Source organism: Cetorhinus maximus, chromosome 27 (genome assembly GCF_964194155.1).
Source record: "Cetorhinus maximus chromosome 27, sCetMax3.hap1.1, whole genome shotgun sequence".
Classification (NCBI taxonomy): domain Eukaryota; kingdom Metazoa; phylum Chordata; class Chondrichthyes; order Lamniformes; family Cetorhinidae; genus Cetorhinus; species Cetorhinus maximus.
The window spans coordinates 8,621,165-8,633,462 of NC_135905.1; the positions used below are offsets into that span (position 1 = coordinate 8,621,165).

Below are 12,298 nucleotides of genomic sequence, written 5' to 3' on the forward strand. Positions count from 1 at the left end.
TGGTGAAGTCCTCTGAAAAGCGACAGCATGCTGTGATGCTTAGAGAAATGGCTGAACATGCAAGGGACCATGCACCAAAGTTTTCTGGAAATGCACTAGAGGTCTTAACGTTACACACGGAAAGGAGTAACATCCCTTATCCACAGTAGATACTGGAGGAATTCAGCTGGTGGCGAGGGAGAACTGGACGTACATGTAGGAACTAACACTGTTTTCAGATGATTCACCGTTGGGCAGCATGCAGATGAAAAATAGGAGGGGGGACCAAAGATAGATCCATGAATAAATGACAAAAAAACTACTTCAAGGCCTGCTAGACCAATCCCGGAAGACTACACAAACTTTAGGAAAGCTCCAGCCGCTGGAAGAAATAATCCAGCAACTAACCTGCTAGCCATTCATGATCCCTTTAAATAGCACCGGTAGAGGAATAATTTGTTCCTTTTAATGTTGTGCTCAGCTTCGGGAAGTCAATACAGGGCAGTGACTGGATTGTGGGGTTTGAAAATGGAAGCAGTGATGTCAAATCAGCATTGCACACGGATTTGTGCCATTATCTCACCATAACATGTGCAATCACCAGTTGTGCACTCACAAATCCCTTTACCAAGGTTGTATCCTTTGCACTTCCCTTCGGTCGTGTGAGCACACATCTTGGGCCCCGTTTTCGATCCTTATGTGATTGCGTGGCACCTTAAAAAAAAAGGGTGCTCCATGACGCAGTTAGAGGCACAATGTTCAGCGGTACAGTGTCCAGAGAGAAGCCAAGCAGTGTCCAGATAGGCAATGTCCAGTGTCAGAGTGAGAGGCACAATGTACATTGAGGCAGAGTCCAGAGAGGTGTGGTGTCCAGAGACCCAGTGTCCATTGGGAAAAGGGTCAATGTCCAGAGACAGTTTCCTGAGAGAGGGGGTGCAAATCCATTGAGATAGGATGCAATGTCAAGAGACAATGACCATGGAGAAAGGGTGTAATGTTCAGAGATAGTGTCCTTAGAAAGAGGGGACAATGTCCAGAGCCAGTGACCAGAGAGAAAGGGTGCAAAGTCCAGAGCCATGTCCACAGGGAAAAGGTAAAATGTCCACTGACAGTGTTCATTGAGACAAGGGTCAGTGTCAAGAGAGGTACAATGTTCATACACTAGAGAGAAGGAACAATGTCCAGAGAAAATGTCCATGGAGAGTGTGTGGAAAGTCCATAGAGAGGGGTCAATGTCTAGAGACAGTGTCCACAGAGAGGGTACAATGTGCAGAGAGAGTCCAGGGAGGAGGGTCAATGTGCAGGGAAAGTGTTTGTTGAGAGGGGTCAGGGTCCAGAGAGTGGCATCAATGTCCAGAGACAGCGACCAGAGAGAGGGGTCAACGTCCACTGTCAGTGTCCAGGGAGAAGGGTCAACGCCCATAGAGTGGAGTCAATGTCCGGAGACAGTGTCCAGCGAGAGGGGTTAACGTCCAGAGGCAGTGTCCAGTGAGGGATCGACCTCCAGAGAGGCCCCGGGAGAGTCCGTCTCCATTTCGCCGGGTTTTCCTGCGGACCGGGACTGGAAGCTGCTTAAACAGCGATTGAGTTTCTAATCACATAACAAGTTTAAAATGTCTCTTTTGAAGGAAAACAAATAAAACGCGCGAATGCGCTTTACTGACTTCCCGCTTCTGGCGCTGACGGGAATCACCAAATGCGGCGTCCTCACCATCATGGCGGCGGCGGCGGCGGCGGCACCGTCACGTGACGGCAGCCGCCGTGAAGTGAAGTGGCCAGGCCGCTGTAAAGTGTCGCGCGGTTGCTATGGTTTCCACGCGGTCGGTGAGTGTGGGGTCCGGCAGGAGGTGACGGTGATTCGTCTGCGGTTCCTTTTAAACTCCAACTTCCTCAGGAAAGCAGACCCACACACACACACTCAGATATGGACAACTCGGGAACCGGGGGAGGGTTACGCGCCGGTTTTGGACTTTTCAGCGGCGGAGGAGCCGGCGGCGGCGGCTCGGTCCCGGATTATTCCCAGCCCGACCTTTCCCGTGTCCCCTGTGAGTAAGAGAACGAAGCCTGGCCGAGTAGGCCACAAAGCACCTGGCACCGACCAGACACACAACTAACTAGCGTTAGAACTAGTTATCATAAACCCGTTATACTGTAACTAGTTGACTTGTTATATTCTAGTAGGATAACGTATAACTTGTATTACTGTCCAGTATAACTTGTGATACTCCATCTAGTTAACTTGTTACATTGTAGAAGTAAAACTAGTATAACTTGTGATACTCTGGTATAACAATGTTTTAAGAGTTTTCTCAGGGTGTAAGATGGATGTATCAGTGGGTATATGGATTTTCAAAAAGCCTTTAATTGATGAGGTGCCACACGAGGCTATTATGCAACATTAGGATTCATGGACCACAAACAAAATCAGAAAATGCTGGAAAAGCTCAGCAGGTCCGACAGCATCTGTGGAGAGAGACAGAGTTAACGTTTCGAGTCCAAAAGACGACTCCTTTAGAGCTAAAGGGCAGTAGAAAATGTGGTGAAATATATACCTTTTAAGGGGCATGGAACAGTTGAAGCTGGATAGAAGGCCAGTGATAGGTGGAGGCAAAGGAGAGATTGTGAAAGATGTCATAAACAAAAGGTCAAAGGGTTGTTAATAGTGGTGATACTGGCTAAAGGAGGTGCTAATGGTGACATTAAGAATGGAAAGCAGAATGTGATAATGGCAGGAACAGGGTAAGCACTCTGGAAAGTGACAGATGGGCCTTGTGGTGGGGGGGGGGGGGGGGGAGAGAGGGGATGGGGTGGGAAAAAAGATCGAAAAGGTTAAAAGCTGGGGATAAAACAATGAATAAAAATGGAAATAAATTTTAAATATAATAATGAAAATAAGTGGGGAAAAAAATAAATTTAAATTTAAAAAATAAAAATGAATAAGATAAAGGGGGTGGGGATGATCTGAAGTTGTTGAACTCAATGTTACAGCCAGAAGGCTGTAAAGTGCCTAATCGGAAGATGAGGTGCTGTTCCTTCAGTTTGCATTGAGCTTCACTGGAACATTGCAGCAGGCCAAGGATGGACATATGGGCATGAGAGCAGGATGGTGTTTTGAAATGGCAAGCGACAGGAAGGTCTGGGTCATGCTTGCGGACAAACCGAAGGCATTCCACAAAGTGGTCGCCTAGTCTGTGTTTGGTCTCCCCAATGTAGAGGACCTGCTGAGCTTTTCCAGCATTTTTGTTTTTGTATCAGATTTCCAGCATCTGCAGTATTTTGCCTTTATATTAGGATTCATGGAGTTGTGTGTTTTATTCACATGGATTAAGGATTGGTCAGCAGATTGGGAACTATATCATCCGCTTCTCTTGCTGGGTCAAAATCCTGGAACTTCCTCCCTAACAGCATTGTGGGTGTACCTACGTGGACTGCAGCAGTTCAAGAAGGTGGCTCACCACCACTTTGAGGGCAGTTAGACATGGGTGATAAATACTGGCCTAGCCAGTGATGCCCACATCCTGTAAAATAATTTTAAAAAGACAGAAAGCAAAGTAGGAAGATAGATAGATTTGCATTCCATAACCACTGGATGTCTCAAATGCTGTACAGCCAATGAATTTTTTTGAAGTTCAGTCATTGTTGTAATGTAGGAAATGCAGCAGCCAGTTGTGCTCAGCAGACTCCCACAGCAGCAATGTGATAATGACCAGAATTTTTTTCGTGTATTTGTTGATTGAGGGATAATTATTGGCCAGGATGCTGGGTATAACATCTCTGTTCCTCTGCAGCATAGTGCCATGGGATCTTTTACATCCATTCAAGCAAGCAGATGTTGGTTTAAGGTCTTATCAAAAAGTCACAAAGCTATCAAGTCTCAGTTATGCTTCTCGTAGTTGACAAGGAGAGCATTTGGATATCTAGCTGCAAAGTGATTAGTGTGTGCACTGAGTTTTTACGTGTTGGGGCAGCGATGGTTTTTGTTACCGAACAGCCACTTGCCTTTATGTATCCTAAATACAAAAAAATAGTTTAAGGTCTCTACTGAAACAGTTTTGGTGAATGGTTGGATATGAGAGAGAAAACCGAGGTTGAGTAAAGCACCAAGGTTCTGTTCCTATGGAATCAGTCTGAGGTGGCAGCCATCAAGGGAGATGGAGTTGATGCTGGAGCAGAGAAGGATGGCTTTCTAACTTGAAACTGGAGAAATTTTAATCTGCAGGAATGACTTAGGTTTTTTATACACTAATATGCAGTTACAGGTAAGTAAATGCTGTACTGGCTCTAAAGGAATTCCACTGTGCAGAGGTGGAGTAAAAAATATTGTATGTGGTCAGTTGAAAGGAATGCTACAATGTTATGTCATTGAGTTGGCTCCACTGGCTGTATTTTCAAACTCACAAAAGGTCACTTCTTCAGGCTGAGGCTCACTCTCACGCTCGCTCTCAGACAAGCTCCATAACCCATTACTTGCAGTTGCTTTTGGGCTGAAATTGTCTAAATAACTGCCATATGCTGGCTGCCAGAGGTGAGGTGAGAATGACTGTTCTTGACACCAAGGCAGCAGTTGACCGAGTGTGGCATCAAGGAACCCTAGCAAAATTGAAGCCAGTGAGAATGGTGGGTGGGTGGGGCGGGGGGAGGGGGGGGGTGTGTGTGTGTGTGTGTGTGTGTGACGTGGGGTGGGAGGGATCGACGGGGGTGGGGGGGGTGGAAACTCTCCACTGGTTGGAGTCATACCTAGCACAAACAGAGGTGGTCAGCCTTCAACAACCACAATCATCACAGTCCCAATATATCACTGCTGGAGTTCATCAGTAGTGTAGTATGTGAAATTAGATGGCAGACAAAACACAGGTGAGCATCAACTAGGCTTAGAATGTGGAATAATGTCAAAAAAAAAACAAATTTAAGGGTGCTCTACCTGAACGCACGCAGCATTCACAACAAAGTAGATGATTAAAAGGCACAAATAGAGGTAGATGTCTATGATCTAATTGCCATTACGGAAACAAGACTACAGAGTGAGCAAGACTGGGAACTGAATATTCAAGGATATTTGATATTTAGGAAGGACTGGCAAAAAGGAAAAGGAGGTGGTATTGTGCTGATAATACGGGATGGGATCAGTACATTAATAAGGGAGGATCGCAGATTGGAAGAACAAAATGTGGAATCTGTTTGGGTGGAGCTAAGAAACAGCAAGGGGCAACAAACATTGGTAGGAGTTGTTTATAGGCCACCAAACTTTGTGGTCGTGTGGGGCATGGTATTAATCAGGAGATTGGATAAGCATAGCATGGGTAATACAGTAATCATGGGTGACTTGAATCTGCATATAGAATGGGTAAACTGAATGAGCACCAATGCTGTGGAGGACAAGATTCTGGAGTGTGTTAGGGATGGTTTTCTAGATCAGTATATTGAGGAACTGACTACAGAACAGCCTATTTTAGATCTAAGTTATGTAATGAGAAAGACCTAATTACTAATCTTATTGTAAAAGGATCTTTAGGGATGAGTGACCATAATATGATAGAATTTTACATTGTTTGAAAGTGAGGTAGTTCAGTCTGAAGCCAGGGTTTGAACAATGGAAATTATGAAGGTATGAGGAGCAAATTGGCTGAGGTGGATTGGGAAAATACATTAAAAGGCATGACGGTACACAGACAATGGATAGTCATTAAAGAATTATTACACAGTTTACAGAAATTATGCATTCCTTCAAGGCACAAAAACCCAAAATGAAAAGTCAGTCAACCATGGCTAACGAAGTTAAGGATTGCATAAGATTGAAAGAAAAGACCTATAAAGTTGCCAGTAGCAGTAGTAAACCTGAGGATTGGGAGGACTTTAGAATACAGCAAAAGAGGATCAAGAAACTGATAAAGGGAGAATAGAATATGAATGCAAAGTAGCCAAAAACACAAAAACAGACTTTAAAAGCATCTGTAGGTTCGTAAAAAGGAAACATTTGGCTAAGACAAATGTGGGTCCATTACAGGCAGAGTCAGGAGAATTCATAATGGGAAATAGCGAAATGGCAGAGATCCTAAATGATTTCTTTGTGTCTGTCTTCGCTGAGGAAGATGGAAGAAATCTCCTGGAATTGGAGATCTATGGGACGAGGGAGAATGAGGAATTGAAGGAAATTTTTATTACTACGAAGATTGTATTGGAGAAATTAATGGGACTGAAGGTTGATATGTCCCCGGGACTTGATATTCTACACCCCAGAGTGTTGAAAGAGGTAGCTATGGGGATAGTGGATGCATTGGTAATCATCTTTGGAATGGTTCCTACAGGTTGGAAGGTAGCAAATGTCACCCCACTAATTAAGAAGGGAGGGGGAGAGAAAATGGGGAACTACAGGCCTTGTCAGCCTTACATCAGTAGTAGGGAAAATGCTAGAATCTATTATAAAGGATGTGATAAATGGATAATTGGATAATAATGATCTGATTGGGCACAGTCAGCATGGATTTATGAATGTAGAATCATGTTTGACAAGCCTGTTGGTGTTTTTTGAGGATGTTAAGACTTGATAAAGGGGAGTTGTTGGAGGTAGTATACTTGGATTTTCAGAAGGCTTTTGATAAAGCCCCCCACAGGAGGTTGGTTAGCAAAATTAAAGCACATGAGATAGGAGGTAATATACTGGCATGGGTTAAGGATTGGTTAACAGGCAGAAAACAGAGTAGGAATAGATGGCTCATTTTGGCATTGGCAGGCTGTGACTAGTGGGGTACATAAAGGGTCAGCACTTGGGTCCCAGCTGTCCACAATATATATCAATGATTTTGGATGTGGGGACCAAATGTAATATTTCCAAGTTCGTGGATGACACAAAGCTATGTGGGAATTTGGGTTGTGAGGAAGATGCAAAGAGGCTTCAAGGGGATTTGGACAGACTTAGTGGGCAAGAACATGGCAAATGGAATATAATGTGGAAAAATGTGAGGTTATCAACTTTGGGAGGAGGAACAGATGTGCGGAGTATTTCCTAAATGGTAAGAGATTAGAAAGTGTTGATGTACAAAGGGACCTGGGTGTCCTTGTTAGCTTTCAGTGACTTATGGACATGTAGGTGCAGCAAGCAATTATGAAGGCTAATGGTAATGAAGCCTTTATTGCAAGAGGATTTGAATTCAGGAGTAGCGAAGTCTTGTTTCAATTGCATAGAACTTTGGTTAGACTGCACCTGGAGTGCTGTGTGTAGTTTCTATCCCCTTACCTTAGGAAGGATATTATTGCCATAGAGTGCAACAAGGGTGCACCAGACTTGTTCTGGGATGGCAGGACTTTGAAGAAAGATTGGGGAAACTGGGCCTGTATTCTCTAGAGTTTCGAAGAATGAGAGGTGATCTTATTGAAACCTACAAAATACTTAAAGGGATAGACAGGGTAGATGCAGGTAAGATGTTTCCCCTGGTTGGGGAGTATAGAACGAGGGGACACCATTTCAAAATTGGGGGAAGCCACTCAGGACTGAGATGAGGAGAGATTTTTTTTTTTCTTGGAGGGTTGTGAATCTTTGGAATTTGCTCCTCCAGAGGGCTGTGGAAGCTCAGTCATTGAGTATGTTTAAAGCAGAGATTGACAGATTTCTAACTATCCATGACCATAAAGGGATATGGGGTTAGTGTGGGGGAAAGGCATCGAAGTGGATGATCAGCCATGATTGTATTGCAGGTGGAGCAGGCTCGATAGGCTGAATGGCCTACTCCTCCTATGTTCCTAAGGGAGAATCTCACTGTCCCCCCTTTGATGTTCAATGGCATTACCAACGCTGAATCCATCACTATCAACATCTTGGAGGTTACTATTGACCAGAAACTGAACTGGACCAGTCACATAAATACTGTGACTATAAGAGCAGGTCAGAGACTGGGAACTCTGTGGCAAGTAGCTCACCACCTGACTCCCCAAAGACCCTCCTCCATCGACAAGACAGAAGTGTCTAAAATACTTTCCACCTGCTTGGATGAGTGCAGCTCCAACAACACTCAAGCTTGGCACGATCCAAGACAAAGTGCCTGTTTGATTGGCATCCCGTCCACTTTCTTAAACATTCACTTACTACTTTATTGGCGTACGGTGGCAGCTATGTATACCATCTAAAAGATCCACTGCAGCAAATCGTCAAGACTCCTTCAACAGCACCTTCCAAACCCAGAACCTCTACTACTTAGAAAGACAAGGCAGCAGATGAATGGAACACCACCACCTGCAAGTTCCCCTCCAAACCACACTCCATCCAGAATTGGAACTATATTCCTTCACTGTCTCGCTGGGTCAGAATCCTGGAACTCCCTCCCTAACAGCACTGTTGTGGGTGTACCTACACCAAAGGGACTGAAGCGACTCAAGAAGGCAGCTCACTAACACCTTCTCAAGGGCGATTGGGGATGGGCAATACACGCTGGCCTTGCCAGCAACGTTAACATCACAAGGTCAAATAAAAACCGGACACCAGTGACTTTGGAAGATCTGTATAGGTTGGCAAGCAGGAAACTGCTTCACACACTTTGCTGGCGCCCAAGAAAAGCATGCTCCACTGCTGCCAGCCCAGGCTTGGTTTGTTGTTAGTGCTGGTGCTTTTGATGCCTATTGCCACCAGTAGTGGCAGGTACTTTGGTTTGTCATCAGGGTCATCTGACCATGTATGTTTTATAATAGTATAACAATAGTACAATAGTAATGTGCGCTATCTTGACTGGCTGTAAATATTTTTCCTCAGTCTTGTTGCTTGGAAGTACTCCAAATTACGCAGAAGTACGTACCCCATTAGCTATTGTTACTGATGAGGATTTGACTCGAAGAAATCTGTGTGACATGTTAATTTTGTCAAGTCTTTCTATGCTCCCTGTGGACACTGATTTGCATTGCCATCCATTCTCATTAATGTGCTTCGAGCTGAATCCTGAAAGCAAACTAATGAAATGAAAATCTCCTAATTCCCAAACGCACTGATCTGCCCATTGGGGAAGGAGCTGCTTTTTGCAGCTTATTTGCTTCTTAATGATTATCACTGAATTCTGAAATGCATCTTTTAATAAGAGGATAAAGAAATGGTTTCCGCTCTCTCTCAATTTCTAGAAAGCTCCAAATGTGGCATGTAATTGACCCTTGCGCTATTGTTTTCAGTGCTGGCAATGGCAAGTGGTGCACAACAGTCACCCCTTCTGAATTTGTGTGCACCTCCCATGCTGCAGGAGAAAGTGTCCATTTGGTGCTGAGCCTGCCATCTGTCCAGTTTCAAATGCTGTGCAGTGCAGCAATCTACTCCCACGACTCCTTTATCCTTGCTGGGTTGACTGGCTGTTAAAGCTTCTTGAGTGCAGCTCTAATCCTTGTTAATGCTGCTTCACTTCAATAGCTTTTTGTAGCAAGTAACGTACTCTCACTAATAATCAAAATAGTGCCTCGTGAGAATTGACAGAGCTTTATCTTATATCATTATTTAATTTTTCTTTTTTCCCCCTCATGTCTGCCTTTCGAGGCTGGCACTCAGTCCTGACCTATTTCCACTACTTCATGAATGCTGTTTCTGAACCAGGCCACACGTTGCTACCTGAGGGTGCCTCATTTCCTGTGTATTTAATATATTTCTGGTGAATTTCTTTCCAAGCTAAAATGAGATCTGGGAATGGGACACATTAGAAGACTCCCAAGTCAAGTGTAGTATGGATAAGGTGCAGCATAAAACTCCCTTTGCATTGTGCCAACAGTGCCTTTTAATACTGTTGTCTGAACAGTGCAACCCACCACCTACTGCATCACTGTTTCTTCTTTCTGTAGCAGCTCTTCTTGTGATCTGTGATTGCCATATTATGAATGTTATTTTTTTGTTGCGGACTCTTGACCACTCACCAGGACTGCTCCACGTTCCTCACTCAGGCAAGTAGTAGACAGTGCAAAAGAGGAGACTTTTATCCCATTGGCCTGAGTTCGATTTGAAACCCAAGTCCCAGAGGTGAAAGGTCAGTGCTAAACTGCAACATCACTGAATCCCACAGTTCTCATCTTCCTCTCCTTCCCTTTAGGTAAACACCTGTTGTGACGGTCTGGCTAAAGTGGATAACTGGGAATGTTGTGTGAAAGAAAGAAACTAGCATGCTGGGGGCTGCTATAAGATGTAAATAAGACAAAGGATGCTACTGGTGCTAACTTTCATCTTTGTTGTTTTCAGTGACTGGAATGAGCCCCTTGTCTCCGTATCTGAACCTTGATCCTCGATATTTGATCCAGGTGAGTAGAAAATATTTTTCTTGTTTAAAATATTCAGAGCTCTGCATAGGTAGTTGGAATAAGACTGGGTATAATCTTTCATAGCTGAGATGGACGACCTTCTGATGTTTTTAATGCAGTGGGGGGATAACGTTCGATCAAGTTAATCAGATCAATCAACTGGCTATACAGTGTAACAAGGATGTAAGGGTCCTTGAGAGGGTGCAGAGGAGATTTACCAGAATGGTTCCAGGGATGGGGAAATCTTAGCTACAAGATTTAAGAAAGGATCTACTGCCTCCAATGCCTGTTCAAAAGAGGTTCACTAGGCTGATTCCTGGGATGAAGGGGTTGACTTATGAAGAAGATGTAAACAGTTTAGGCCTTTATTCATTGGAGTTTAGAAGAATGAGGGGTGATCTTATTGAAACGTACAAGATTCTGAGGAGGCTTGACAGGGTAGATGTTGAGAAGATGTTTCCACTAGTGGGGAATCTTGAACTAGGGGACATAGTTACAGAATAAGGGGACACTCATTTGAAACTGAGATGCGAAGCAATTTCTTCTCTGAGGGTAGTGAATGTTTAGAATTCTCTACCCCAGAGAGTTATGGAGGCTAAATCTCAAAGTATTTAAAGAGGAAGTAGATAGATTTTTGAAATATCGGGAGTTAAAATATCGGGGCTATGAGAAGCAGGCATTAAAGAGGAGTTGAGGCCTAATGCTGATCAACCGTGATCTTATTGAATGGTGGGGCAGGCTTGAGGTGCCGAATGGCCTACTCCTGCTCCTATTTCTTATGTTCTTTATGTTCTTAAGTTTAGGTTGGAGAAGCTGGAGTAGTTGTTCTTGGAATAAGGAAGATTGAGGGGATATTTGATAGAGGTGTGCAAGAGTTATGACAGGTTTAGGTAAGGTAGACAAAGAAAAACTGTTCCCATAAGCTGATGTTACAAGAACTAAGGGACACAGATTTAAGATGCAGTCCATGCAGACATGTCCAAATGCAGCAAGACCTAGACAATATCCAGGCTTGGGCTGAGAAGTGGCAAATGACATTCATGCCACACAAGTGCCAGGCAATGACCATCCCCAACAAGAGAGAATCTAACCATCACCCCTTGATGGCATTACCATCGTGAATCCCCCACTATTCCTGGGGGTTACCATTGACCAGAAACTGAATGGGACTAGCTACATAAATACTGTGGCTACAAGAGCAGGTCAGAGGCTGGGAATCCTGCGACGAGTAACTCACCTCCTGACTCCCCAAAGCCTGTCTTCATCTACAAGGTACAGGTCAGGGGTGATGGAATACTCTCCACTTGCCTGGATGAGTGCAGCTCCAACAACACTCAAGAAGCTTGACACCGTCCAGGACAAAGCAGCCCACTTGTTTGGTACCCTATGCACAGACATTCACTCCCTCCACCACCAACACACAGTGGCAGCAGTGCGTACCATCTACAAGATGCACTGCAGGAACTCACCAAGCCTCCTTAGACAGCACCTTCCAAACCCACGACCAATACCACCTAGAAGGACAAGCAGCAGTCACATGGGAACACCACCACCTTGATGTTCCCCTCCAAGTAACTCACCATCCTGACTTGGGAATATGTCGCCATTTCTTCACCGTCGCTGGGTCAAAATCCTGGAACTCCTTCCCTGACAATACTGTGGATATAGCTACACCACTTGGACTGCAGTGGTTCAAGAAGGCAGTTCACCACCACCTTCTCAAGGGCAATTATGGATGGGCAATAAATGCTGGCCTAACCAGCAATGCCCACATCCCATGAATGAATTTAAAAAAAAAACATATTTTGGGCAAGAGGCGCAGGGTGGGGGTGTGAGGTAGAACATTTTTTACACAGCAAGCGGTAATGACCTGGAACACTCTGTCTATGAGGGTGGTGGAAGCAGAGACAACTGATGATTTCAAAAGGGAACTGGATGGACACTTGAAGGAAATAAATTTGCAGGGATCTGGGGGTGGAGCATGGGAATGGGTTTGATTGGGTTGCTCTGCAAGGAGCCAGCATGGTCTCGATGGGCCAAATGACCTCTTCCTTTGCCATAAATATCT

The 12,298-nt window shown here is 44.4% G+C and overlaps 1 protein-coding gene and 1 long non-coding RNA gene across 2 annotated transcripts in view; one reads left to right on the plus strand and one right to left on the minus strand.

Moving 5' to 3' along the window:
- Nucleotides 1-687, minus strand: part of LOC144668532 (uncharacterized) — a 66,822-nt gene extending 66,135 nt beyond the window's left edge. The window contains exon 1 of the long non-coding RNA XR_013573516.1: nt 563-687. This is a non-coding gene — a long non-coding RNA (uncharacterized LOC144668532). The remainder of the gene's footprint in view (nt 1-562) is intronic.
- Nucleotides 688-1,299: 612 nt separating this feature from the next.
- timm23a (translocase of inner mitochondrial membrane 23 homolog a (yeast)) overlaps nt 1,300-12,298 on the plus strand; it is a 33,740-nt gene continuing 22,741 nt past the window's right edge. Inside the window, exons 1-2 of the mRNA XM_078530680.1 lie at nt 1,300-2,024; nt 10,172-10,230. Of these exons, the coding sequence (XP_078386806.1) occupies nt 1,904-2,024; nt 10,172-10,230 (180 nt within the window). The 5' untranslated portion in view covers nt 1,300-1,903. The remainder of the gene's footprint in view (nt 2,025-10,171; nt 10,231-12,298) is intronic.